General features: G+C 40.0%; 2 protein-coding genes across 3 annotated transcripts; both read left to right on the plus strand.

The window, feature by feature from the left end:
* The first annotated feature begins 680 nt into the window (after window positions 1-680).
* Window positions 681-27,552, plus strand: LOC122695817 (olfactory receptor 51E2). Of its 2 annotated transcripts, none has more exons than XR_006341581.1 (2): window positions 681-816; window positions 27,499-27,552. XR_006341581.1 is itself a non-coding variant. In XM_043905801.1 (2 exons), exon 2 carries the CDS (start codon window positions 15,895-15,897, stop codon window positions 16,855-16,857), a length of 963 nt encoding a protein of 320 aa, XP_043761736.1. In that variant the 5' UTR covers window positions 681-816; window positions 15,852-15,894; the 3' UTR covers window positions 16,858-17,056. The 2 variants fall into 2 exon arrangements, 1 of the variants encoding a protein (XP_043761736.1); XM_043905801.1 differs by lacking the exon at window positions 27,499-27,552 and adding an exon at window positions 15,852-17,056.
* Window positions 7,898-8,842, plus strand: LOC122695838 (olfactory receptor 51F2-like). Its single transcript, XM_043905802.1, has one exon. The coding sequence runs from the start codon at window positions 7,898-7,900 to the stop codon at window positions 8,840-8,842; it is 945 nt and encodes a 314-aa protein (XP_043761737.1).
* Window positions 27,553-27,708: the final 156 nt, after the last annotated feature.

A 27,708-nucleotide genomic window follows, 5' to 3' on the forward strand; every position in this document is an offset into this window, starting at 1 on the left:
AATCTTATCATTGGTTTTCAGTATCACAAATCATCAGTTAACCTGCTTTCTATACTAAACTAGGAGACCCTGAACAGTAAGAATTATTGTTATACTCTTTTTTTTAAAATCTCTAGCACTTAGCTTGATGTTAGGAATTTAGGACACTTTTATTACTGAATATGTACAGATGGATAACATTTTTTGTAAGAGAGAAGCTACCTGTGGGTAGTTTAATAAAACAAGACTACACTTAATGACAGATACTATGGGGCAGAGTATGACTTACATTCACAATAGCTGGTGCATTTTAGCAGTTGGGTATAAAATTTCATTTAAAAAAAGTCCTCTTTAGAGTGACTGCAAATAAGTATGGAGTTTCTTTTGGGGGTGATGAATATTTTCTAAAATTAGACTGTGATGATGGTTGTTGCACAACTCTGTGAATTTACTAGAACTTTTTAAATTGTACACTATAAATGGTGGAATTTATGGTATGTGACTTATATCTCCAAACTGTTCATATGCGAAATCCTTCAATAAAAGGGCACAGTACAAAAAAATTACATCAGCCTATAAAGCACATAGCCACAAAATGCAATTGCCTAATGGAAGGTATAAAAAGACTATATGAGGCAAAAGAAGTCCTCTGGGAACCGGCATACTCTGGAGGCACAGTGAGTGACAACACCACAGGGAGCTGGCCGCTCAGCTCTGAGACTGTCTCCAGCCGGTCTGCCAACAAGTCTTCTCATAAGCTCAGCCTCAGCTGGATCTAAAGCCTTCCCGGCATTGTGAGTCAGCCCGAGAGGGACAGGAAACTGCTGTGTGGGCCCTGTAAGTAACGTTGTTTTGAAAAAGCTCAACTCTAGGCAAGCCGAACTTTCCTACCCACAGATGAGAGTCTCCTCACCCGGAGCAGAATTAGCCTAGATAATGGGATGATGGGCTGAGGTGGAGGGTAGATTTACAAAATTATTTATTCTCAGGAAATCTGCAGAAAAGGGGTGTTTTGTTCTGCCAGGTGTGGGTGGGATATCCTGTTGTTCATTAGTCAAATGACTTAATCAGTTGCTAGTACATTTATCCTACTTAGTGGTTTGGTGCTCAAGAAAACTAAAGAAGTTTTCAGGGGCTGAAAAGCCCAGTGATTCTTACTAAAAATGAAAAAAATACCAATTTTGAACATCTAATGCATGCCAGGTACTGTACTAGACACAGTGTGTGTTCAATCTTACAGAGAAGGAAACCAAATGAAAGAAAGTTTACCTTACTTGTAGGTTTCAATGAGAATAGTTTTTGAGAGCCTGAGCATTGAAATTAAAAATAAATAGGTTTAGAATCCCTACTCTGATGTTTGCTAGTTGTATGTGATCCTGTATACATTTCATAACTTCTTTCATACTCAATTTCTTCATCAGAAAAGTGAATATAATACTGCTACATGGTGTTATAGTAAAGATGAAAAGATAAAATGCCTATAGAGTACTTGGCAAAGTAATGTTCATAGAGCAGTAGCTGTTGTTATATTTTTGTTATTGTCACTATACAAGATCTCAAAACTAGTTGGTGTTTGAGCAAGGATCTAAACCCAGATCAGTCACACAATAGCCATGCTGTTGGCAATGACTTGGACAATACTGATAATACTATATAGTCTAATTCAGCAGTTAAAGCCATCACCACAAACTGCAGCTCATGGAGGTGCAATGGAAGAAGTGCATCACTGTGATCAAAGTGGACAAGAAAATTAGTACAGAGATTGTAGCTTCTTTCCCATAAGAGAAAATGAAGGCTAAGCAGGGACTCAGAGGATGGGTTGAACAGACCTTCTGGTGATGTCTGCACAAAACGTTCGTTTGAGGGAATTTTTGTACTTTCTCCTAACCATATTCATTAGCCCTCCTTTGTTCTTTAAGAACAGTTTCATGTTTCTGATTTAAGAAGATTGCAATGAAATACAGCCGCAAGGTTCCACAACCAACCAGACTGCTATTACTAAGCCTCCATATGTAATCCTCTTAAGGCTCCAGTTTTTGACATTTCAGAAATAAAATCAATATGAACTTAATGATGACTTGTATACTGAGGCTAAGTGAGTGGATGGTGAGTATGCGTGGTATGTGTGTGCATGAGGGAGGCAGTTCTGAGCAGATGATCTGCTAGAGTTCAATGTCATTTTTTGATAAATGAAGCAAAGAAGAGGGAGCCACAATAGGAATGGGAGAGGGGGTAGGATCTTCTTGATTCTTACTGATTGAGCTATCTGAGGATATATGGGTGGAGCTATCCCTCAGGTATAGATAAAATAGTTTATTCACATTTTATTCACTGGCCCTAAGCAGAGAGCTTTGATTTGTTCTCCAGACTACTGCCAGTTCCTTTCCTAAATCATCAATTTGATTTACTCATTCTACTTCCATGACCTAGTTGAAGCCTAGAAATCTTCTTACAGCTTCAAAGATTTTATTAACTTTTAAAATGCAGAACTTTGGAGAGGCCGTAATTAGATCTCAGGTTCGTGAGCCATCAGGATGTAAGTGCTATTTAAAGCCATGGGAATAGCTGTTATATCACAAGAAGAATATATGGAGAGCAAAAAATATGAGGAACTTCTTGGAAGAAAATGGCAGTCTTCAGTTTAGTTCAGTTGCTCAGTCATGTCTGACTCTTTGTGGCCCCATGGACTGTGGCACGCCAGGTCTCGCTGTACATCACCAATCCCAGAGCCTACTCAAACTCATGTCCATCGCATCAGTGATGCCATCCAGCCATCTCATCCTCTGTTGTTCCGTCTCCTCCTGCCTTCAGTCTTTCCCAGCATCAGGGTCTTTCCCACTGGTCCATTCTTTGCATCTGGTGGCCAGAGTATTAGAACTTCAGCTTTAGCATTAGTCCTTCCAGTGAATATTCAGGACTTATTTCCTTTAGGATTGACTGATTTGATCTCCTTGCAGTCCAAAGGACTCTCAGGAGTCTTCTCCAACACTACAATTCAAAAGCATCAATTCTTTGGCGCTCAGCTTTCTTAATGGTCCAACTCTCACATCCACAAATGACTACTAGAAAAACCATAATTTTGACTAGGTGAACCTTTGTTGGCAAAGTAATGTCTCTGCTTTTTAAATGCTGTCTAAGTTGGTCATAACTTTTCTTCCAAGGAGCAAGCGCCTTTTAATTTCATGGCTGCAGTCACAATCTGCAGTGATTTTGGAGCCCCAAAAAATAAAGTCTGCCACTATTTCCATTGCTTCCACATAAACTTGCTATGAAGTGATGAGATCAGATGCCATTATCTTAGTTTTCTGAATGTTAAGTTTTAAGCCAACTTTTTCACTCTCCTCTTTCACTGTCAACAAGAGGCTCTTTCGTTCTTCTTCACTTTCTGCCATAAGGGTGATGTCCTCTGCATATCTGCAGTTATTGATATTTCTCCCCATGATCTTGATTCCAGCTTGTGCTTCACCCATCCCAGTGTTTCTCGTGATGTACTCTGCATATAAGTTAAATATGCAAGGTGACAATATACATCCTTGATGTACTCCTTTCCTGATTTGGAACCAGTCTGTTGTTCCATGTCCAGTTCTAACTGTTACTTCCTGACCTGTATACAGATTTCTCAAGAGGCAGGTCAGGTGGTCTGGTACTCCCATCCTTTTCAGAATTATCCACAGTTTGTTGTGATCCACACAGTCAAAGGCTTTGGCATAGTCAGTAAAGCAGAAATAGATGTTTTTCTGGAACTCTCTTACTTTTTCAATGATCGAACAGATGTTGGCAATTTGATCTCTGGTTCCTCTGCCTTTTCTAAAACCAGCTTGAACATATGGAAGTGCATGGTTCATGTATGTACTGTTGAAGCCTGGCTTGGAGAATTTTGAGCATTACTTTACTAGTGTGTGAGATGAGTGCAATTGTGCAGTAGTTTGAGCATTCTTTGGCATTGCCCATCTTTAGGATTGGAGTAAAACTGAACTTCTCCAGTCCTGCAGCCACTGCTGAGTTTTCCAAATTTGCTGGCATATTGAGTCCAGCACTTTCACAGCATCATCTTTTAGGATTTGAAAGAGCTCAACTGGAATTCCATCACCTCCACTACCTTTATTCATAGTGATGCTTCCTAAGGCCCACTTCACTTCACATACCAGGATGTCTGGCTCTAGGTGAGTGATCACACCATCATAATTATCTGGATCATGAAGATCTTTTTTATATAGTTCTGTGTATTCTTGCCACCTCTTTGCAATATCTTCTGCTTCTGTTAGGTCCATACCATTTCTATCCTTTATTGAGCCCATCTTTGCATGAAATGTTCCCTTGGTATCTCTAATTGTTTTGAAGAGATCTCTAGTCTTTCCCATTCTATTTTTTCCCTCTATTTCTTTGCATTGATCACTGAGGAAGACTTTCTTATCTCTCCTTGCTATTCTTTGGAACTCTGCATTCAAATGGGTATATTTTTCCTTTTCTCTTTTGCCTTTCACTTCTCTTCTTTTCTCAGCTATTTGTAAGGCCTCCTCAGACAATCATTTTGCCTTTTTGCATTTCTTTTTCTTGGTGATGATCTTGACCACTGCCTCCTGTACAATGTCATGAACCTCCATCCGTAGTTCTTCAAGCACTCTATGAGATCTAATCTCTTGAATCTGTTTGTCACTTCCGCTGTATAATCATAAGGGATTTGATTTAGATCATACCTGAATGGTTTAGTGGTTTTCCCTACTTTCTTCAATTTAAGAGCTCTACAACTAGTGGTATTTCTTTGTCTGTGATTCCTCTGATATGCATATGCCTAGTACACAGTGCCTGACATGTAGTAGGTTTTTCAAACAGGTAATTTTCCTTTTTTTTTTTCATAAGTGTCACTGGCCTCTGATTAAAGATGAGGTTTTCTGCCTCTCAGTGTTGAGGTCCTGACATCTCTCTCATTTTCTCAGGCACCAAACCTCCATTATTTTGCTTGCTTTGTACCATTAGTGCTGACATAATCCGGTGAACACCCAGTTTGATGCTGGAACAAATGAGGTGTTTATTGTAGATGATCAAAAGCTTAGGGGGAAAAAAACAAAAGCTTAGGGGGAGTTGCTGGCTCTGAAAGGAATAAGGAAGCCCCTGTGTCTGAGCCCAGCATGGATGATGAGAGGGTGCAGGGAGTGTTGGTTTAGACCAATGGAAAAGAAGGTATTCAAGGAAGTTCTCTTCTGTCAAGCTCAGCACAGATCACTTCAACCTGAACCATTCTTCTGATCATGCAGAAAGAAAGGAAAAGGGGAGAAAACAAACAGCAAATAAATTGAATCATAAAATAAGGGGAATCATGAAGACTTTAGGGTGAAAGAGAAATTGTTCATATAGCAATTTATTTTTTTAACTGATCTCATAAAATTGTGTAGAGCTCAATGACAAAAGTTACACTTAATCATTGCAAATCATTGTGAAAATCATTGTGACAGGCAGAATTAGTTGACATATACGGAGGTCTTTTGTATTCTCATAACAATGTTTATTATTCATCATGATACGCTGGATATTGAAATTATTTACAAGCAGCAGCATTCACTCTCCCTTAATTATAAGCTCTGTAAGAGGTGTTTTGTTTGTGTTACGTCTTAGCTTCTAACACAGCACTGTGCCCAGAGTAGGTACTCAGGAAATGTGTCTGAGAGTGTAAGGCAAGAGCAAATAAGCAATATTACAAGCTCATTCTGGCTTGACAGTTTCTGGCTTGGAATACTTTGTCTTGACATACACAAAATGTGAAATTATTTCAAGTACTGTTTTTCTTGGAAAGCCTTTTGCAAATACCCCAAACCTTTTGTACACAGAATTGAAGTTATTCCTTTTTCATAATTTCTCTACTTCCGAGTAACCTCAGAAAGTTGTTAACTTCAAAAACTGAGTCCCAGGTTCTATGAAAAATGATAAGAAATAGGTCAAAGACTTATGGAAAATGAGATGTGAACCCATTATTATAAATTATCATGAGTATCATTAATTTAATAGATTTTTAGTTTATCTTCCTGATCAATACATACTTATTAAATGTAAAAGCTATAAAAGAATTTTTCAGAAATCACTATAGTTATAATTAATTTCAAAAAGTGCTAATAGAACCTGTTAATGTTTCAAACTTTCACAGTTAATTGTGAAATACATGCCAGTTGTGTGAGACAGTATCTACTGATACTTCATTTTTTAAAGTTTTTTTTTTAATTATTTGTTATTTATTTTTGGCTGCTCTGAGTCTTTCTTGCTGTGTGTGATTTCTCTAGTTGCAGCAAGCAGAGGTTACTCTCTAGCAGAGGCATGCATTTCTCATTGTAGTGGTTTCTCTTATTGCAGAGCACTGGCTCTAAGTACCCAGGCTTCAGTAGTTGAGGCACATAACCTTATTTGCCCCAAGACATGTGGGATCTTCTCAGACCAGGAATCAAATCTGTGTCCCCTGCATTGGCAGGCAGTTTTTTTTTGTTTTGTTTTGTTTTGTTTTTTTACCCCTGGACCACTAGGGAATCCTGATACTTCATTTCTATAAAATGATCAAGTCCATGGCAGTGCCATGGGAGTAGTATCCAGAAAAAAATTTCCTTTTCAAATAAATATTCCCTTTTTGTTAATTCTCATTTCCCTTATGAGATTTGCTAATATATTCTGACAGTAATTTGATTGGTTCTCTGAGGACAGCCTCCTTTTTCTAAGCCAGAGACTATGAAGTCTTAGTTCACTGATTTGACCAACTCATGTAAATTAACACTCTTCTTTCCTTGAATTCTCCATCAATCAAATTAAAAAGTTCCTGTTAAAACTAAGAGATTTATATACGGAATTCTTTACCTTGCACTTTGGGTGAAACTGTGATCTGGAAACTCTTAGTTTCCCTTAAGGAACAGTGATCTTAACATTGGTTACAAGTTCATTCTGGCTCAAGCCTCTTTCACATATGCCATTCTAAAAGCTTTGAAATACTAATCTCTGTTTTCCCCATACCCCTTCTTCCAATTCATACAGACCTATTTACCCAGGCTGCAATTGCTTACTCAATGAAAAATAAAGTTTTATGTTTCCCTCCAAAGCAAAGCAGTAAGATTCTATTAGGTGTTTCCTTAGAAGCATGTCTTAACAAAATGGAGAAAAATCTGTTCTTTGCTAGTGGAGAAAACCTAGTCTTTAAAGAAATTGAAGAAATATATTTAAAACTGACAGCATGTTATATCAAGTGGGGGCCAGAGGCCTCTGTAGGTAATAAGTCTGTGTTCTAGCTCTCCATCTCTCTAATGCAATTCCAGATGCTGTAAGGGTCTGGACAAGGGTCAAATGACAAAGGTCATTTGAAAGGTTAGATACTATAGTCACCTGCACATGACTGCACTGATGCCTAAGTCATTTATTATCACTTAATACATGTTATTTTGCATTATAAGTATCTCTTTCTCAATATTTTCTGGCTTCCTAAATTATCTGTAAGCTTCACTGCTTTCTCTTCTCTTGACCAATGTAATACTGCTCCTCCAAAACCTCAATCATTTGTCTCTGATGCCAACTATACAGAATATATTCCAAAGAGGATGGAATATGATCAGCCAGTCTTGGGTCAAGTGTCTTTTCTTAGTTCTGTCATCTCTGGCTAGAGGAAAAGATCACATAATATAAATCTTGCTACCAGAAAAATGCTCCAGGGAAGAAAAATCATGAGCAGGAACAAATACAAAAAAAAAAAAGAGTATTTTTAAAGCAGTTGAAATTTTGCAATTATTTTATCAATTTATATCAGCCATTCATATTTACATAGGATATAGATCTTCATCTCTGGTTAGCTTTTGGTTGAATAAAATTATTTGTAATTGGATTGCCTGTTTAAATATAGGTTTTTTGGTTATTCCAGAATTTCATCTTGGAATTCTGTGCTTCTTAATTCATCATGTCAAACTTGCAAAATACCACATCCTCTTCCATCATTTTCCTGCTGACTGGTGTTCCCGGGCTGGAAGCCTTCCACACCTGGATCTCCATTCCCTTCTGCTTTCTCTATGCAACTGCTCTCTCAGGAAACAGCCTGGTTCTCTTTGCCATCGTCACTCAGCCCAGCCTCCACAAGCCCATGTATTATTTCCTGTCCATGCTTTCCACCACTGACCTTGGCTTGTCTGTATCCACTCTGATCACTATGCTGGGTATATTCTGGTTCAATGCCAGGGAGATCAGTTTTAATGCCTGCTTGTCACAGATGTTCTTTATTAAACTCTTCACTGTCATGGAATCATCAGTGTTGTTGGCCATGGCTTTTGATCGTTTTGTGGCCATCTCTGACCCCCTCAGGTACGCCATCATTTTAACAGACTCCAGAATAACTCAAATTGGAGTGGCCATTGTCATCAGGGGGACACTAACACTCACGCCAATGGTAGCCCTTCTTACAAGACTGTCCTATTGCCACAGCCACGTGCTCCACCACTCCTACTGTTTCCACCCTGATGTGATGAAGCTCTCGTGCACAGACACCAGGATCAACAATGTGGTGGGGCTGACTGCCATGATCTCTACTGTTGGTGTGGACTCAGTGCTCATCCCCTTTTCTTATGTTTTGATCATTAAGACTATCCTCAGCATTGCATCCCCAGAAGAGAGGAAGAAAGCCTTCAGCACATGTATCTCTCATATTGGGGCTGTTGCCATTTTCTATATCCCACTGATCAGTCTGTCCTTTGTTCACAGATTTGGGAAATGGGCCCCACCATATGTACATACTATGATTGCTAACACCTACCTGCTAATCCCCCCTGTCATGAACCCCATCATCTACAGTGTGAAGACAAAACAGATACGCAGAGCTGTGATAAAAATCCTCCATTCCAAAGACACATAGAATCATAGAAACAGTCTATGTTAGGTTGTTTTATCAATAAAAAAGTGAATCTGGTGATCATTGATGCCAAATGTACAAATATTTAAAATCAAAGATGAAATATATTTAGAAAATCAGCTTGACTGACCCATTTATTTTACAAATGAGGAGACGAGACATTAGAATAGGAGGAATGAGCAGCTTTACTGTCTAGAATTTCTCCTCCAATGACTGCTTATTCTAAACTGTTGTTTATCCTGCCAGTAGTCTGTCTCTTTTTACTTCATCCACTTCTCAGCAGGTAAGATGACACAGTATGAAAAAGTCACTCCTTTTTGAGAAATAGGTAGTATTTTCTAACTGCAATAATAATTTTAACTAATATTTATTATTTCCTTTGACCAGTCATTGTTCTGTTTTTTACACATATTAACACATTTTTATATTCAAAACAAAATGATAAGATAGTCGCTTTTATTATTAATGAGAAAAACTGAAGGACAAAAATGTTAAGTAACATGCTTAAATACCTAGTAAGTAACGAAGCCATACTTCCTTCCCACCTGCAAACTGACTTCCTTCAGGGTCCTCCTACTCTTAACTTTGATGGTGTATGTGGTATAAACCATATATGTATTTATATATCTATGCTATATTTGTATTAATATAAACATGTATATACAATATAATGTATATTATACATGAATTGGATCCACTAGAGGAGGAAATGGCAGCCCACTCCAGTATTCTTGCCAGGAGAATTCCATGACAGAGGAGCCTGGCAGGCTACAGTCCATGGGGTCGCAGAGAATGGGACACGATTGACCATCGAGCAGCAGCATACATAAATTAACTAACTTGTACTGGGGGGACACAATTTAGCCAAACAAACAAAAAAATAAAACTGTATTCTCTAGAAATTTTCAGCTAATTAATCAAATAAAAACCTAAAACAAAATCCTCAAACCTCACAAATGTATTTCTACTTAATGTTCTTTCCCAGCTAAGCATATTCCAGGGTTTCTTTCTGACCTCCCTCAACTTTCTGCCCCAGCAGAAACTGAAAAGTGACTAGAATTGCAAAGGAATTACAAGTTGTGTTATTAGAATTGTTTTAATTTGTAGCATTTATTTCATGTATGGCTTAATCTAGCAAGTTAATTATTTTTTCCAACCTGGGTATATCCAATAATTCTCAAAAATTTAAAGTGCATGTTTCAATGATACATTGGTATCACTCAGTAATGGTGGGCCCTATAGCTGGTATAAGGTCCAACAAGGAAGTAGAAGTAGTCATTCATAGCTACAGGGAATTTATTCACAGTACCAGCTACTTTATAGTTAGGATGATGTCAAAATCCTCAGCATGTTTGACAATAGTATTTTCAGAGTCAATTACTGTTCATTTTCATCTTTGTTATCGTCGTATGTTGAAATGTCCCAGAACTTTGTTCTGATACCTGTCTTATTCTTTGTTATATTCTCATTTCTGGTCATCTAATTTAACGTCATGTCTTTACATACCATATATAGGCTTGTAAATCCCAAATAAGTATTTATAATATAGTCCAAACTCATATCTAATTGCCTGTGCATCAGTATCTTCATTTGGATATCTAAAAATCATTCCAGACTCATCATATCCCAAACCATATCCTGGTATTCACATCAATGAAAAAATATTCTCAATCACAGTTTTCTGTAACCCAGAAACTCTGCCTTTCAAGATGCTGAGAGAAGACTTGGTTATTTCTGGCGCATGTCCATCTCCCCCATTCTACAACCAATCTTTAGCAAATGCTGACGACTCTTTATTCCAGGTATTCCAGATGTTGATATCTGGAGTACACCTACTTTCTACTACTTCTGCTGCTACCACCATGTTCCAAGCCATTGTCATTTTGAACCTGATCTTGCTTTATAGTACAGTCTATTTCCCCCAAGGTAGTTAAAAGGATTATCTTAATACACAAGACAAATCATGTCACATCCTCTGTGCAACATGTTCCAGAGGTCTCCTGTCTTACCCAAGAAACATTTACAGTCATTAAAATACCTTACAAAGATTTATGTGCTCTGACTCGTCTTCATCGCTCAACTTCATCTCCTACTACTCCTCCTTACTTACTCTACTACACCCACACTAACCTCCAAACATTCCCTTAAACACACAGAGCATGCTTCATCCTCAGACTTTGCACTTGCAGATCTCCTTACTTGGGATGTTCTTCCTCCCGATGCATGATTTGCTCCCTGTCACCATGCGGTCTCTGCTCATGTACCCCCTTATTACAGGGCCCTTTATACCACAAAAAATAATAATGACAACACCACCTTTTCCTCAATTCCTGCCTACATTCACTCTCTTCCTTACCTACCTTGTTTTAACTTCTAGCACTTTCACACCTGCTGTAACGCATTACATATCTGTTTATTTCTTTTCTAGCTTCCCCATTAAAAGGTAAGGTCTTTGAGAATAAGGACTTTGTTTCATTTAAACTCTCTTCCTGCCAGATAGAAAAAAAAAAAATCATAAAATCTGTGTGGCCTGGCTCTATTTGCTGCTCAAAGTCATTGCTTCCCCTCCACCCAGTGCTCCAGGCACAACAAACAACTTGCATTTCCTTAGCCTTGATTGCTCCATCTCACTTTCAAGCCTTTGCACAGGCTCCTCCACTTACAGCACCCTCACTCTCTTCCCTCTGACCAAGTAGAAGTGGCTTTCCTTCAGAGATGTTTTCATGATGTCTCAAGTCTGTCTCGGAGAAGGCAATGGCACCCCACTCCAGTACTCTTGCCTGGAAAATCCCATGGACAGAGCAGCCTGGGCTGCAGTCTATGGGGTCACTAAGAGTCGGACACAACTGAGCGACTTCACTTTCCCTTTTCACTTTCATGCATTGGAGAAGGAAATGGCAACCCACTCCAGTGTTCTTGCCTGGAGAATCCCAGGGACAGAGGAGCCTGGTGGGCTGCCATCTATGGGGTCGGACAGAGTCGGACACAACTGAATCGACTTAGCAGCAGCAGCAGCAAGTCTGTCTGGTGTCCTTTTCAGGTTCTCCTACATCATTTTGTGCTTCTTCTTCATGGCATCTTTTTTCAGACTCAACTGTAAGCATTCTCTCCACAAAAGACTCTGCTTACTTCTTGAGATCAAGGGACCATGTTTCAGTCACCATTAGAAATAAGAGAAAATGCGCACATGATGTGGGTTCACAGACTCAATTTTTGTTTGCTCTTTCCACACATGACCTAAGATAGGGCAGGAAGATAGGGGAGAGAGACAAAGAGATGCTTGGGCTAGAGAAGATGGATGAGGGTACCCAGCGTCCTAAAAATGGGAGGAGATGGAACTTCAGTCTGAAGAACTAGACAGCCAGGAAGCTCTCACTACTTCTACAGATGTTTATCCCACAGGGCCAACATTAACGTGTGAAAAGCCCCACTGTGCAACCATCCAGGCAACTTGTAAGCACCATTCCTCGGGAGTGCCTAATGTAGACGTTAAGGGAAATGGGGGTGGGGTGCAGAGCAAATGTCATCTCTGACCCAAGGGACAAACTCACAGTGAATTGGAGATTTTCCTAAAGGCCAGAGCGGTGGTAGACACATGGCCACTATTTCACTTGGACTCCTTAATTAAAATCCTTAAATGTTCCATAAGTCCTATGAGGCCCTGTATGATCCAATTGCCCATTACTTCTCTGATTGTATCTCCCTGCTACTCTTGCCCTGGTTCTCTCTCCTCAGCACAATGGCCTTTTTGGTATTCTAAACCCCCAGATACATTCTCTTCTCAGGAACTTTATTTGTGGTTTCTTTTCCTTCTTCCTGGAATAGTCTTCTTAAAATACCTCCGTGGATATATTTCTCACTCTACCAGGATTCTCCTTAAATGCTTTTATTCTGGGGAGTCTTCGTAATGTTGTGCAATAGCTTCATTTAAAATTTCTACTATCCCCTTGAGATGTATTTATTTCCTTCTTCCCTTTATTTTTTTCTCCTGAAGCCTACCTAACATCCTCTTTCATTTTTTATGGCAACTCCATTTATTGTCTGTACCCCTAACCAGAACACTCCATGAGGCTGGAGATATGTATGTGTGGCATCTATTTTTCTTATTACATTGCTGTCGTTGTTCAGTTGCTAGGTCATGTCCAACTCTTTGTGACCCCATGAACTGCAACATGCCAAGCCTGATAAAACTTTGTTGAATGTGAACAAATAAAGAATCTGAATACTTGGTTCTCTGACCATATTATAACTCATGAACCATATGACCCAAGCAAAGAGACTAGGTCATGTGTATGCTTTATCTGTGACACAGCTGCAATGAAAAGTGGTTTCCTCACCTGAAAATCCGTTTCATCAACTGAAAGAAAAGCCGGGACTGGGAAAAGAGAAGTTCAAGAGGTGCATGGCCTTATTGTGAATTATGGGACTACACTTTTGTGTGCCTATCTCAATAAAGAGAATATGAACTCCTAGAGCTCAAGAACCTGATTACATACATTGGCAACCGTGTCTAGTAAAGTGGCTAACTAGAGTTTGAGTTACTTGGAGGGGCAGATATAGATTGTTGAGAGCCCTGTATGTGTAAGTGTGGGAGTGATGGCCGAGGCAGTAGGCCCCTGGTAATCTTCGCCCATCCACCCCCACCAGCAGTGGGAAGCCTGTGGGACTGACATACAAGTGGCCATGGAGGTATTGCTCCCTGCCTGCACAGCCCCCAGGCCCTCTGTCTGTATTCCCATAGCCTATCCCCACGGGATTCCTAGGCAGAGTTATAAATAAATCTGTGCCTGAAAGGGAGAGTCGGCTTCAGCTGCCTCTCATCAGGGCTATACCATATTCAAGTGAGCGCATCCTCACTGGGGTCAGGCAGCCCATAGTCCCTGGCACCCTAAGGAACCCTGAAGACCCTACAAACTGTCTCGTGGCAGGGTAGGGGGAAGCCTTTGTGTCCCACCCACATCTTCATGGATGAGGAAGAAGTGTTCCAGAGCGTTAGCTGCCACCCAGAAAGGCAAGTGAGAATAGATGCCACAGCCACACTCAGACCCAAAGAGAAGCTGAAACTGGGTCTGGCTAGAGGTCCCTTTAGGCAGAAGGCCAGACCACATGGGAGGAAAGCATGAGGTCTTCTGGGATAGGTAACTGGGGAGATGAAACAATGCCCCTAAGTCTTAGGCTGCTACCAGCAAAGCAGAAAAGGTGCCCTGCAGAGAGAAGAGTCAGGGAGATATCTGACTCTGAGGCCACCAGAGACCCTTCTGTCTGCCCATGCAGATGCTGTCATCAGAGGGGCTGAGAAAGGAGAAAAGCATTACTGTGCTCCCCTTGCTACCCTCCATGCTTGTGAGCATATGCCTCTGAAAAACGCTTTTCATTCTCTGACAGCAGTGGAGGGAGATAAAGCTGGGATCTGATATTTGTCAAGTGAGGTAGCTGTAATATCTTGGCACATGTCTGTGAAAGGAGGAGAACAAATAGTCATCAGAGGAGGGGTTTTCTGATCTTTGAACCTGGATCTGTTCTTCCTTGCTTATCCAAGATGAGGATCATCTAAGTAAAAATTTTTAGTTTTAATTTTATCATATTGTGTTTTTAGATACCTGGTCACTCTCCTCTCCAAACCCTCTCCACTAGGGCCAAATAGAAGAGCATGTCTCAGCAGCTGAAAGGACACAGGTTAGGAGTGCAGAGGAATCCTGGTGGGGTGGGGGGGAGTGGGGAGGATGAACAGTTTAATCCCAGTATCACTGATGAAGTCACCTGCAGAGTGTATTCTAAAGATTCACAACCTCTTTTGAAAGCCGAGCCTTTAGCTCTTTAGCGACAATTAGCTATATATATCAGGGTACTGAGGAAGACTTTCAGGAAAGAATTTGGTGAGGTCAGAACACAGAATGAGGCAGAGCAACACTGAGTTTCCTAAGAAAGCAAAGACTCACCTAATATAAATAACTCATGGCCAGAGGTTCCAAGAAAGATAAAGCTCTAGGAGTATCAAGACTCAACTCAAGCTCTCTTTGTAGCAGTGAGAGTGGCCTTAGAAACAACTTTTAAAATTGGAGGGACCCATCAGCCAGGAACAGAGAGAAAGCCTTCACAGGGACCACACCTGGCAGCTACCAGCACCTTCATCTCCAGGGAATTCATTGGTGGGAGCTACTGCCTTTCATTTGATGACCCCAGATAAGTTTCCTTGTTACCTTAAGATATTGACTTTGGCCTTTTTTCCTTAATTTTTATTTTGTGGGTTTTGTTTGTTTGTTTCTATCTTTTTTTTATTACAGTTGTATCTTTCCTCTCTTGCTGACCTTAGACCTGGGGACCTGGAATCCTGAAAATTTGCAACCAAACAAAGCAAAACCAAAACAAAATAGAAAACCTTCCTATCCCCACTCTTTGCTCTACCTTTTATTCCCTTCTCTGTCTTTTTAATTTCTACTCAGTATTTCAAGACTGAACAGAAGGATCATCTTGCTTTAGAGAGTTTCCTCTGATGATGCTTCTCCCATCCTATGCATTAAATGCACATCTTTTCCTAACACACAGCCCGAGATACTAATATTTTCATTACTTATCTATCTTTCACTCTAGGCAAGGTATCTGAAAGGCAAATGATGTGTCACAGCATCTGAAAGGCAAAAATATGCATTTTTGTCTCTCTATTTTCAGCATCTAGTAAATATCCTTGATATATGGTAAGTCTTATAAGTAAATGCTTATAGAAAAGAAAAAATGATTCCCAGGGAACTTGAGAAGCACAGATTTTTGGGATGAGTGTTGTTCTCCCCAGGTTCCCTTTAACAAATGTAAATGGACTTTGAGTGTAGTGACTGATAAGTGAATTTGAGCTGTCACTTTCCCCTTTGGCAGGAGGCTTCAGACAGCCTTTTTATGAAAGAACCCAAATGACTTGGAGGAGTGAGAGAAGAGAGAAGGGGAAGGAGAGCTAAGGTGCATTCAGTCCCCAGGTCTCTGGGGCCAGCCTATCTGATTGTGCTCCCTGTCCTAACAGGCTAGCAGGCTGCCAGTGTGACCTCACCTTCTCGGGGCCAGCTATGAGTACCTGCAACTTCACACATGCTACCTTTGTACTTATTGGTATCCCAGGACTAGAAGCAGCTCAGTTCTGGATTGGCTTCCCCCTGCTTTCTATGTATGCTGTGGCATTGTTTGGAAACTGCATCGTGGTCTTCATCGTAAGGATGGAGCGCAGCCTCCACGCTCCCATGTACCTCTTTCTCTGTATGCTGGCAGCCATCGACTTGGCCTTGTCCACATCCACCATGCCCAAGATCCTCGCCCTCTTCTGGTTCGACTCCCGGGAGATCACCTTTGATGCCTGTATGACCCAGATGTTCTTTATTCACGCTCTCTCGGCCATCGAGTCCACCATCCTACTGGCCATGGCCTTTGACCGTTACGTAGCAATCTGCCACCCGCTGCGCCATGCCGCAGTGCTCAGCAACACAGTGACAGCCCAGATTGGCCTGGTGGCTGTGGCCCGCGGATCCCTCTTCTTCATCCCACTGCCTCTGCTCATCAAACGGCTAGCCTTCTGCCAATCCAACGTGCTCTCGCATTCCTACTGCGTGCACCAGGATGTAATGAAGTTGGCCTATGCAGACACATTGCCCAATGTGGTCTATGGTCTTACTGCCATTCTGCTGGTCATGGGTGTGGATGCCCTGTTCATCTCTTTGTCCTATTTTCTGATTATACGAACTGTTCTACAACTGCCTTCCAAGTCAGAGCGGGCCAAGGCCTTTGGAACCTGTGTGTCACACATTAGCGTGGTGCTGGCTTTCTATGTGCCTCTCATCGGCCTCTCAGTGGTGCATCGCTTTGGGAACAGCCTTCATCCCATTGTGCATGTTCTCATGGGTGATGTCTACCTACTTCTGCCTCCTGTCATCAATCCCATCATTTATGGTGCCAAGACCAAACAAATCAGAACTCGGGTGCTAGCTATGTTTAAGATCAGCTGTGACAGGGAGTTTCAGCCTGTGGGAGGCAAGTGACCCTTACCACTGCATTTATTCTTACCTTTAATGGCTTAATATAATGATTTCCTAATGCTCGCTCGATCTCAGTTGCCGATAAACACATCAGTGAATTTCTCTGGTTTGGCTTCTAAATACTTCCTCTGCTTGGCATGAAATTTTTGAGGCTGCCATAATCCTTTTCTGGGCTTCCCAGGTGGGCGCAAGTGGTAAAGAACCCATCTGCCAGTGCAGGAGATGTAAGAGACATGGGTTCAACCCCTGGGTCAGGAAGATCTGCTGGAAGAGGGTGCAGCAACCCACTCCAGTATTCTTGCCTGGAGAATCCCATGGACAGGGGAGCCTGGTAGTCTACAGTCCCTAACATTGCAAAGAGTCAAACACAGCTGAAGTGACTTAGCATAGCATAGTTCTTTTCCACAGGTAAAAATGCTATTCAGTACTACTGATTTGCCTGGAGAATTCTATGGACAGAGGAGTCTGGTGGGCTATAGTCCCTGGGGTCTCAAAGAGTCAGACACAACTGAGTGACTAACACTACCACTGCTACTACTATCCTTGTTATATAAAAAGCTAAAATTAGAAAATAAACAGCAAAAGAACATAAAGAAGAGTGGCAAAAGTACAATTTGACTTTTAAACAAGGGAAAAATTGCTTTGATCAGTAGTCCAAGAAACCTACTTTAACACAATAATTAGGCAACATTTTTGCTTATTTAATTAGCAGTTTTTATTAATGAGAATTCACAATGAAAAAGGAGTTTGTGTTGAAACATACATGCTTTAGCATCACAGCTGATGGTGCAACTGGCAAAATGCAGCAAGAGCTTTTTAAAAGTTATGAGTGTTAATGCTGTAATCTCTCTTTTGAAAATTTATTCTAACAAAATATCCCTAAATGCAGAAAATAAGTTTCTCATAAGATATATCAGTCATACCATCATTTATAGTAATCATGTATTTGACATCCAAGGTTTGATTTATAAAAAATAAAGAATAGTAAACTCAAATATGAGCTTCCTTGGTGACTCAGACATGGTCTTTTCACTTAATGGAATATTATGTGAAATAGTCCATGTTAAGGAAATATTTATTATGTGACCTTTAAAGACTTTGCTATAAAATGAAACATGCATATAATGTTAAGAAAAATAAGGATACATGATTGAAACTAACTTGTAAAACAATCTATGCCCTGAAAGAAATGTGGTCAAATTACTAGTGACTTACTTCTGTTTCTATCTTCTAATTCCTTTTTTATGGAGATCTTGTACACCTTTTATCATTTGTACAAGTTAGCATGTACAACTTTTAAAATGGAAAAAATGAAAGTGATCATTTACGTATACCAGGGCTTGTCAAAGACTCATTGTTTCCTATTTATTACCTGGGAAGTTCAGCTTTAAATAATAATGTCAATGAATATATCTTGAGTGGTTGCAATGTTCCAGAAATCTAAGTGTTTTATAGGTTTTATCTTATCTTCACACCAACTTTATGGCATAGGGACTATTTTTGTCCTCCATTACCAGTGCAAGAAATAAGGTGTACACTGAGAAAACCAAGGCACACAGTTTTGTGGGTGCCGTGCCATGATTCCAAATTAAATTTCATAACCAAATATGGTTATTTAATGTCCATGATGCATTGCTTCCTGTTTAACATCTGCCATTTATTTCCTCAGCCTGTGTAAATCCTGTTTTCCTTCTGCTGTGTGCCTTATGAGATAAATGACTATTTGTGTTGAGAGGCTAACCCTGCCCTTGTTGTGAGCAACAAATCTAAGTTAGTCTTCATGTTTTACAGCCAACCTTCATGTTCTACAGCCTGCTTCTTTCTTGATTAAGGGAGAATATTTTTGTCTATTTATCCCTAGCATCTTCTCAATTATGTCTCCCTTTTTTAAAGTGTTTTCTGTACCTGTCAAACATATCCAAGGTCTGAGTTTTAACTTAGGTATGAGACATTATAAATTTTATTTCAAATTTTGCTAAGTGTTATACCTACTGCTTTCACATTCATAGTATCCTATGTGAGAGGTTCCCTGGTCTTCTTTCTCACCAGTGCAGAAAGCTAAATGCATCTTTTTGAAATGGACTATTCCCATTGTAACATTGAGCAGGTCTGATGAGATGCTAAAGTCTGAAGACAGTCACTGGGCCTATGTGTTCCCTTAGCAGCTTCACTGAATATATCTTTTGTGGGTAACTATGGTGCATAAACCATGCGGGAGACTTCAGCCTGTAGGCTGTTGCTCAGAAGGAGGAAACCTCAGACTCTTAGCCTTTCTCCTGGAGAAGGGTCCTCCTAGCATATGATGTATCTGTGAGCATCCAATTCTGATCCCCTGCCTAGAGGCTGTAAAAGAGCTTCCAAAGCCTTGCAGTTAATCAATGCACATAGACCAGGTCTGAGAGGGAGAGAATGGAAGAAATGGATGACTCCTTTAAAAAAAACAAAGGAGTCCTCATGCTCCGTGAAAGTGGAAATTCGAGTATTGGGCCTCACCCCAAATAATGAGGTTGGGAGCCTCATTTGATGAAATTGACTATGTCTCTTCCCACAACTTCCATTCTCTTCTATTTTCCCGTGCATTGCTCTACCTCTGATCATACCCTCCTGACTACTTGCATACACCTAAGAGAATAACCATATTAACAATTTAATAAAGTGTGCCATCTCTCACTTCCAAATTTCTCACTGTTCACTGCTGTCCAATTTATTCATATTCCATTTCTGTCTCCCCTACATCTCCATCTACCCCAGGATTTTAACTTTTTTTAAAAAAAGTAGTCCAAAGATTTGTATTCATAGCAACACTATTCCCAATAGCTAAAATGTGGAAACAACCCAGGCGTTCAACACATGAATGAATAAAGAATACTGGTTATATACATACAACAGAATGTTATTCAGCCATAAAAAAGAACAAAATATGATACATTCTACAACATGAATTAATCTTGATAATATGATGTTAAGTGAAATAAGCTAGACACAAAAGGACAAAAATTGTAGGATTCCAATTATATAAGGCACTAAAAATTCATTGAACTAGAAAGTAGAATTCATCGAAATAGAAAGTAGAGGTTGCCAGGGGCTGGGGGCAGGGGATAATGAGAGTTATTCTTTAATGGGTAACAGAATTTCAGTTTGAAATGATGAAAAAGTTCTAGAAATGGATAGCGATGATGGCTGCACAACAATGTGGATATACTTAATCCCACTGAATTGCACACCTAAAAATGTTTGTTAGAATGGTAAATTTTATGTATGTTTTACTATGATAATTATTTAAAAAATGTAAAACATCACCATCAGTTTTATAACAAGAACATGTTGAAATGATTGCATCTAGATTAAAGAAAGTATTTTAAGTTTTTGTTGCTGTTGTTTAAGTATCTCAAAAAAGAACGTATTTGATCACCATACTGAGAGGAGGGCAGAGCCCTGGAATGAGATTTAGGAGCTCAGAACTCCAGTTGTGTCACTAAGCCTTGTGACCTTGTCTAAATCACATTATCTCTTTGAAGTCTGTAAACATGGTGATTAAATTATGTAAAGTCTAAAAAATCTAAATTCCATTTCCAATCTTTATTTATTTTTTTTTTTTTTTTACTTTTTGGCTGCCCTGTGTGGCATGTGAGATCTTATTTCCCTGTCCAGGGTTCAAACCCACTCGCTCCCCACCCTCTCCCCCTGCAGTAGAAGCTCAAAGTCTTAACTGCTGGACCACCAGGGAAGTTATATGATGTGCTCTGAACATTAAGAAAGTGAAAGTCGCTCAGTCGTGTCTGACTCTTTGTGACCCCATGGACTAGGCAAGAATATTGGAGTGGGTAGCCTTTCCCTTCTCTGGGGGATCTTCCCAACCCAGGGATTGAACCCAGGTCTCCCTCACTGCAGGTGGATTCTTTACCACCTGAGCCACAAGTGAAGCCCGAACATTAAGAAGCCAGGAACAATTTTAAAGGTCCTGCAAGGCTGAATCTCTCCAGGGACTCCTTGGGAACTGCTTTCTGACCCACATAAGAAAACCAGCCCCCTTCCCTGAGGCCACACCTACTGTTTGCCCAAACACTCTATTTATCAACTTGACCTCCTATTCCCTGATTCTACGTTATAGCTCTCTCCAAAAATCAAACCTTCTCTCAAAGATGGGGAATTTCCACCCAGTAGATATGCATGGGCTCTCTGAAAGGAAGCCCAGTCCAGCAGAGAGAGCAAACCATTCTGATCATCAAGTCAATTCACTCTCTGTGAGGCTTGTTTTCCTCTTTAGTTTATTAGGGGCAATAATAGTGTATTTTGTGAGGATTATGTGCAATTTTCCATGCACAATGCTTAGTGCAGTGTTTAATACATAGTATGAACTCAATAAATACTCATTATTATTATTATCATTGAGGAGATAGATAATAATCCCTGCTTTACAGGGATAATGAGGTGATAGGACTGTGGGTTTCTGCCTGTGGCAAGCAAGACACACGGATTGTTTTAAAACACTGATTAGATCACATTAGCCTAGGAGCTTGGAGTTTAAGACCTGGACTTTGATCCTCCCCCACCCCTCCAACTCACAATCACACACCAGCAGGACTGACTGGAAAATAAGATGAAGGAAGGGAGTGTAGTGGATGGGGGAAGTGGGACTTTAATGGGATGCAATTTGGATTGAAATGACTGATTATATGCACTAAAGGAGAAAGATCAACAGAAAGGCCATAGTTTTCAAAACTGTACCAGAAAAAATGCGATTGCATTCTAGAAGGTGGCAAACTAAAAATAGGTTATGGCCATTACTTATTCCTTGTTCACACAGACCAGGGTCCTGGGAGAGTGTTTGCCTTTTGTTTCCCAATGGCCTGGAAGGACTTCAAGAAGGAGGCCTCTGGGTGCCTGGGGAGCTGAGTCAACTGAGAGAGGTGGTCCTGGGCAGCCCCTGCCGTGAGAGGCCTCTGGGTCTCAGGCAAGTGTTGGCTGTAGTGAGAGTCTCTTTCCCAGTGAACAAGGGTCTCTGGGGACCAAGGACCATAAAAGTTTTGCCCTGTTCCCAGCCATGTTTATGTTGGCCTGAACAGTGGAGGGCACCAGTTTAGGTACCCAGTTACCCACGAGAGCCACAGTGTCTGAGGTTGCTCTGTAAGCAAGACAACTCCCATCCCCCCCAATAATTACATTTACCCCCCACCTCTGAGCAGCACATCATTTACCCAACCCTGGACTGACAAGAAATAAGAACACCACATAAGTTTGTTTTGAGAGAGAGAGATTTCCCCAGGCTTTAAAAATTATTATTGGAAGAAAAGATTTACTCTCAATACATATTTATGACCAGAGATTACCAGCATCACATATCTGAGATTCTTTCCAAAGATGATCACCACCAATTCTCCCAGCTGGTGCTGGAATTCATGCCCAATGTCCATGTTTAAATGTCATTTAACTTTAAATATTCAAGCATTATTTACAACATTCTAGACCCTGTAAGAAATAAAGAGAATACCAAAATAAACAATAGTGGATGTTATAGTGTATGTCAGATATTACCCAAAAGGAAAGAGATAACAAGTGTTGGCAAGGATGTGGAGAAAAAGGAACATATGTGCACAGTTAGTGGGACTGCGAATTGGTACAGGCATTAGGAAAAACAATATGGGGCTTATTCAGGAAATTAAAAATAAAAATACCATAAGCAATCATTACCTCAAAAAGATATCTGCACTCTCGTATCAGCATCATTCACAATAGCCAATGTATGGAAACAGCCTAAGCATCTATCAATGGATGAATGGAGAGAGAAAATGTGATATACATATATATTACATATATATATAATATATGGATATTATTCAGCCTTTTAAAAGAAGGAAACTCTGACATTTGTTCATTTGTTACAGGATAGATAAAACTGAAGGTCATTATTCTAAGTGAAACATGACAGACAGAGATAGACAAATAGTTCATGTTCTCACTTATATGTGGAATCAAGAAGAAAAAAACATCAAACTCAAAGAGAGTAGAATGCTTTTTGTCAGAGGCTGGGAGTTGGGGGCAGTGAATAGGAAAATGTTGATGAAAAAAAATATAAACTCTTAGTTATAAGATAAGTAAGTTCTAAGGATCTAGCATGTAATGTGATGACTATAATTAATAATACTATCTTGTATAACTGAAATGTGCTAAGAGAGTACAACTTCAGTGTTCTCACCAAAAAAAAAAAAACTATTTGAGGTGACCATTTAACTGAATGGTGGGGAGTCAATTCTTTCACAATATATATGTATATATAATCACCACATTTTACCTTTTAAGTATATTACAATTTTATTTGTTCATTATACCTCAATACATACATAAATTAACTCAAAGTCATTTCACTGACCTGACTATAAAATCTTTTTAGATGTAGTATAAATCTATAAAACTCTTAAAAAAGTTTAAGAGAAAATCTTCAGTATTTAGAGCAAAGCTTTTCTTAGTCTTGACACCAAAAACATGATTCATTTTATTTTTGTTTTTTTTGTTGTTTTTTTTTTCTTTTTTTTTAATTTTATTTTCTTTTTTTTTATTATTATTATTTTTTTTTTTCCAGTGGGTTTTGTTATACATTGATATGAATCAGCCATGGATTTACATGTATTCCCAATCCCGATCCCCCCTCCCACCTCCCTCTCCACCCGATGCTTCACTAAAATTAAAAATTGCAGCTGCATCAAAGACTCAGTTTAAAGCGTAAAAAGACAACATACAGAGTGTGAGAATATGTGTGGCAAATACATACCCAACAGAGGCCTAGTATCTAGAATATAAAAAGGACTTTGAAAATTTAGGGAAAAAATCTAAAAACAGGCAAAAATCAGAAAGTGACATTTTATGGAAAAAGATACATAGATGCAAATAAATACATGAGATGTTCAAAATTATTAGCCCAGTAAAAAATGAAAATTAAAACCATGGTGAGATATCAATATATATCTATAAGAATAGCTAGCTTTTTTTTTTTTTTTTAACAAATGTGAAAACATCAAATGCTAGCAAGGATGTGGGGAAACTCGATGCTTAATGCACTGCTGAGGAAATGTGAAATGGCATAGCTAGTCACTCTGAAAAACATTTTGGTAGTTTCTAAAAACTGAACATGCAACAAACATATGACTGAGCATCTGCACTCTGGTATTGATCTCAGAGAAATGAAGAAATATGTGTACCAAAAGCTTGTACACAAATGTTTGTAGTAACTTTAAAATAATAACCCCAAACAGGAAACAAGACATAATGTTCTTCAACAGGTGAATTGTTAAAAAAATAAATAAATAAAAACAGTGGTAATAGCCATACCCTACAATATTGCTCAGCATTTAAAAAGAATAAACTGTTGAAGATGGTGAAATAGGAAGACCCTGAGCACACTTCCTCCCATGGGTACATCAAAATGACAACTGTTTACAGAGGTGGCTCAGATGGTAAAGAATCCACCTGCAATGCGGGAGACCTGAGTTCGATCCCTGAGTTAGGAAAATCCCCTGGAGAAGGAAACAGTTACCCACTCCAGTATTATGGCCTGGAGAATTCCACAGACAGAGGAGCCTGGCGGGCTACAGTCTATGGGGTAGCAAAGAGTCGGACAAGATTGAGTGAGTTTCACAGACATACATACAGAGCACATACAGAGCAACTATCTATGAGACAGTTTTCCACAACTAAAGATACAAAGAAGAAATCACAGTGAATGGGTAGGAGGTGCAGAGACACAATGTAGTCAAATTTCACAACCCTGGGAAGGCAACACACAAATAGGAGGATAATCACAATAGCAGAGATTCTCTCCAAGGCACAAAGGACCCAAACCCTACATCAGGCTCTCTGATTCAGGGATCTTGCATCAGAAAGATGAACCCCTAGAGCATCTGACTTTGAAGACCAGAAGGGTTTGCATATGGGAGAGGTAGAGGGCTGTAGGAAAAATCCCCATGCTCTGAGTCCCAGTAGAAATTAAAGAAATAACCCCACTCACAATTACATCAGAAAGAATAAAAAAACCTAGGAATAAATCTAGCTAAGGAAGTAACAGACTTGAACTTGAAAAACTATAAAACTGATGAAAGAAATTGAAGATGAAAAACAGATAGAGATGTATACAGTTTCAGATTCCTGAAACTAACACAATATTGTAACTCAATTATACTTCAATTTTAAAAAAGCACAAGCTATTAATACATGGAATAAGCTAGATAAATCTCCAGATAGTCATGCTGAGTGGAAAAGAGACAGTCTCAAAAAATTATATACTATACCATTTCATCTGTAAAGCAATCTTGCATTGACAAAATTATAGAAATAAGTAACACACTAGTGATTGCCTGGGATGAAAAGGGGGCTGGGAAACAGGGGAGTGGGAGCAGACATAAAAGAAGAAAAAAAAAAATGAGGGAGCCTTGTGGTGATGGAAATGTTTATTATCATGACTGTAGCAATGCCAGTATTCCTATTTTGGTATTGTACTATTGTTTCACAAGATGTTAACTTTGAGAGAATTGAGTGAAGGATATATGGTATCTCTGTGTTGTCTTACAGCTGCATATGAAACTACAACTGTCTCAAAAAGAGTTTTAAAAAATAAAGTGTCTCAGTTTCTGCTTTGCCATTTCAAGATTTCTTGTTGTTGTTGTAAGTGATGGACAGCCAACAAAGAAGTGGTTAAAAGTTTGGAGATGGGGTTGATATGAAACATACATGCCTTAGAATGGTCCCTCTAGTATGGTGTAGATGTATGAGTGGAAGCAGGTAAGACAGCAGATTGACCAGGCAAGACTCAGAGAGGGCACATTTGATGGCCTTTGTTTCCCATTGTGGAGCTGGGAGCAGTAACATATGAACTACTGAAAGTAAGATGGCAGATTGGACAAAGAGCTTGAGAAGAATGGTGGCAATTTAAAAACCAAAAGGAAAATTACGGAGTACTGCTCAAGTCTCAGCTCAGGTAAATGAACATGAATTTATTTTGATATAAGATTTGAAAGTTGAGTAATTTTTCCTAAGTTTATTTATCACCTATGGAGGAGAATGGGAGATAGACTGGGCCCAGTTCAGCTGGGAGTGCTGTGCTAAGTCGATTCGGTCATGTCTGACTCTGTGTGACCCTATGTACTGTAGCTGGCCAGGCTCTTCTGTCCATGGGGATTCTCCAGGCAAGAATACTGGAGTGGGTTGCCATGCCTTCCTCTGAGGAATCTTCTCAACCCAGGAATCGAACCTGAATCTCTTACATCTCCTGCTGCTGAGTTCTTTACCATCCTGAGTTCTTTACCACTGGTGCCACCTGGAAAGCCCTCAGCTGAGAAAGTGCAGCCAAAATCAAAGAGGAGAAAAGTAAAATGTGTTCATAGAAAGCAGCTCCAAGTGAGTGACATTGGTCCAAACTGATTTAGGAAAAAGCTGAGGTCAGAGCTATTTTGGAGAACTCTCAAGAAAGGGAGAAAGAAGGGACACAGAACTTATATGTGGGAAGAAACAGCAAGAAATGGAGAAGGATTTGAACTGAGTTTTGAATGGCTCTGTAGTTCATATTGTTTCTACTAATTTTTCTCCTTTTGACCCAGGCTAGGCGTGTGGGCAGAATCTGTGCCAGCTGCAATCTGGTGCTACAAGCCTAAAGTCTTGGAGTCTGTCCCAGAATGAGAGCTGAGAGTTCAGAACAGGGTCTATGGGTCTTTTAGAAGTCTGAGTTCTCTCTACTTCCTCTAGGAAGTGTTCCCTGATGACCTCTGGCTGAGGGCGGCCAACACTACTAGGCCCCCAACACATCACTCCACACTCCACAAAAATGGGCTGTTCCTGGAGGATTCATCTTGGAATCTGGCCTAGAGGGGACTGGATTGAGGAATATTGTCTTGGAAGGATTTCAAATGCAATTGAAGTGGATCATCTTTGAAGATAATTTAAACTTGCTGGGGTATTTTAGAATCTATGAGTCTGTCTCCTTTCCTCCATTAATGTTTAATTGCTCCAACCACTTCCCCATTCCAAGAGCTAGCCACAAATTGTTCAGCCCTCAGGGGTCTGAGTGGATTGGCTCCTCTGGGGCTCAGGTCTGGTCTTCCCTGGAGACAGCACTGCAGCTAAAGCATCTCAAAGGCGTCCTGGGCTCTTGCCGGATGTGGAGTGGCAGAGCAGCTGGGGACAACAAGCAGCCAGGGTAAGTAACCTGGGCTCTCAACACACCTTCTTCTCCACTTCCAGGATGAGTGACCACTAGTGCCCCTGCCTCAGATGGAGGTAACAGTGGGAAAGGTCTGCAAGTCAGGCAGAAGAAAGAGAAATGACCATTCTTGGACAATAGGAGGTGGTCATGCCTTCTTGAGAAGAGAGTCTGAAGAAGGCTGCCTTTCTGAGGATTGGGGAGTTTATAGCTTAAAGAAGAACTGGAATCGCAGACCACACTTCCAGGGAGAGATGTCCCTCATAGCCTCTGCAGAAAGGAAGTATATGAGGGGAATTGTCAAGTTCTCATCACATCTGGCATTCATTTTCCTTAATTTATCACTGACCCATTTTTATATCACAATATCAAAAAATTGATTTGTTCATGATTTCTTTACTTGGAAAATATTTATACAGAATTTTCTTCTCTCTCTTGAATAATTCCTTATCTCATAGAGAAGGGGACGACAGAGGATGAGATGGTTGGATGGCATCACCGACTCAATGGACATGAGTTTGAGTAAACTTCAGGAGCTGGTGATGGACAGGAAGGCCTGGCATGCTGCGATCCATGGGGTCGCAAAGAGTCGGCCACGACTGAGCGACTGAACTGAACTGAATAGAAGTTGTTTTAACCCTTTTAATTTTTACAAAATGTGTCTGCAA

This window comes from Cervus elaphus, chromosome 1 (genome assembly GCF_910594005.1).
Source record: "Cervus elaphus chromosome 1, mCerEla1.1, whole genome shotgun sequence".
NCBI lineage: Eukaryota > Metazoa > Chordata > Mammalia > Artiodactyla > Cervidae > Cervus > Cervus elaphus.

What these genes read in the sequence shown, in the direction of transcription:
- LOC122695838 (XM_043905802.1), top strand. Translation starts at nt 7,898, where the DNA reads ATGTCAAACTTGCAAAATACCACATCCTCTTCCATCATTTTCCTGCTG.
- LOC122695817 (XM_043905801.1), top strand. Translation starts at nt 15,895, where the DNA reads ATGAGTACCTGCAACTTCACACATGCTACCTTTGTACTTATTGGTATC.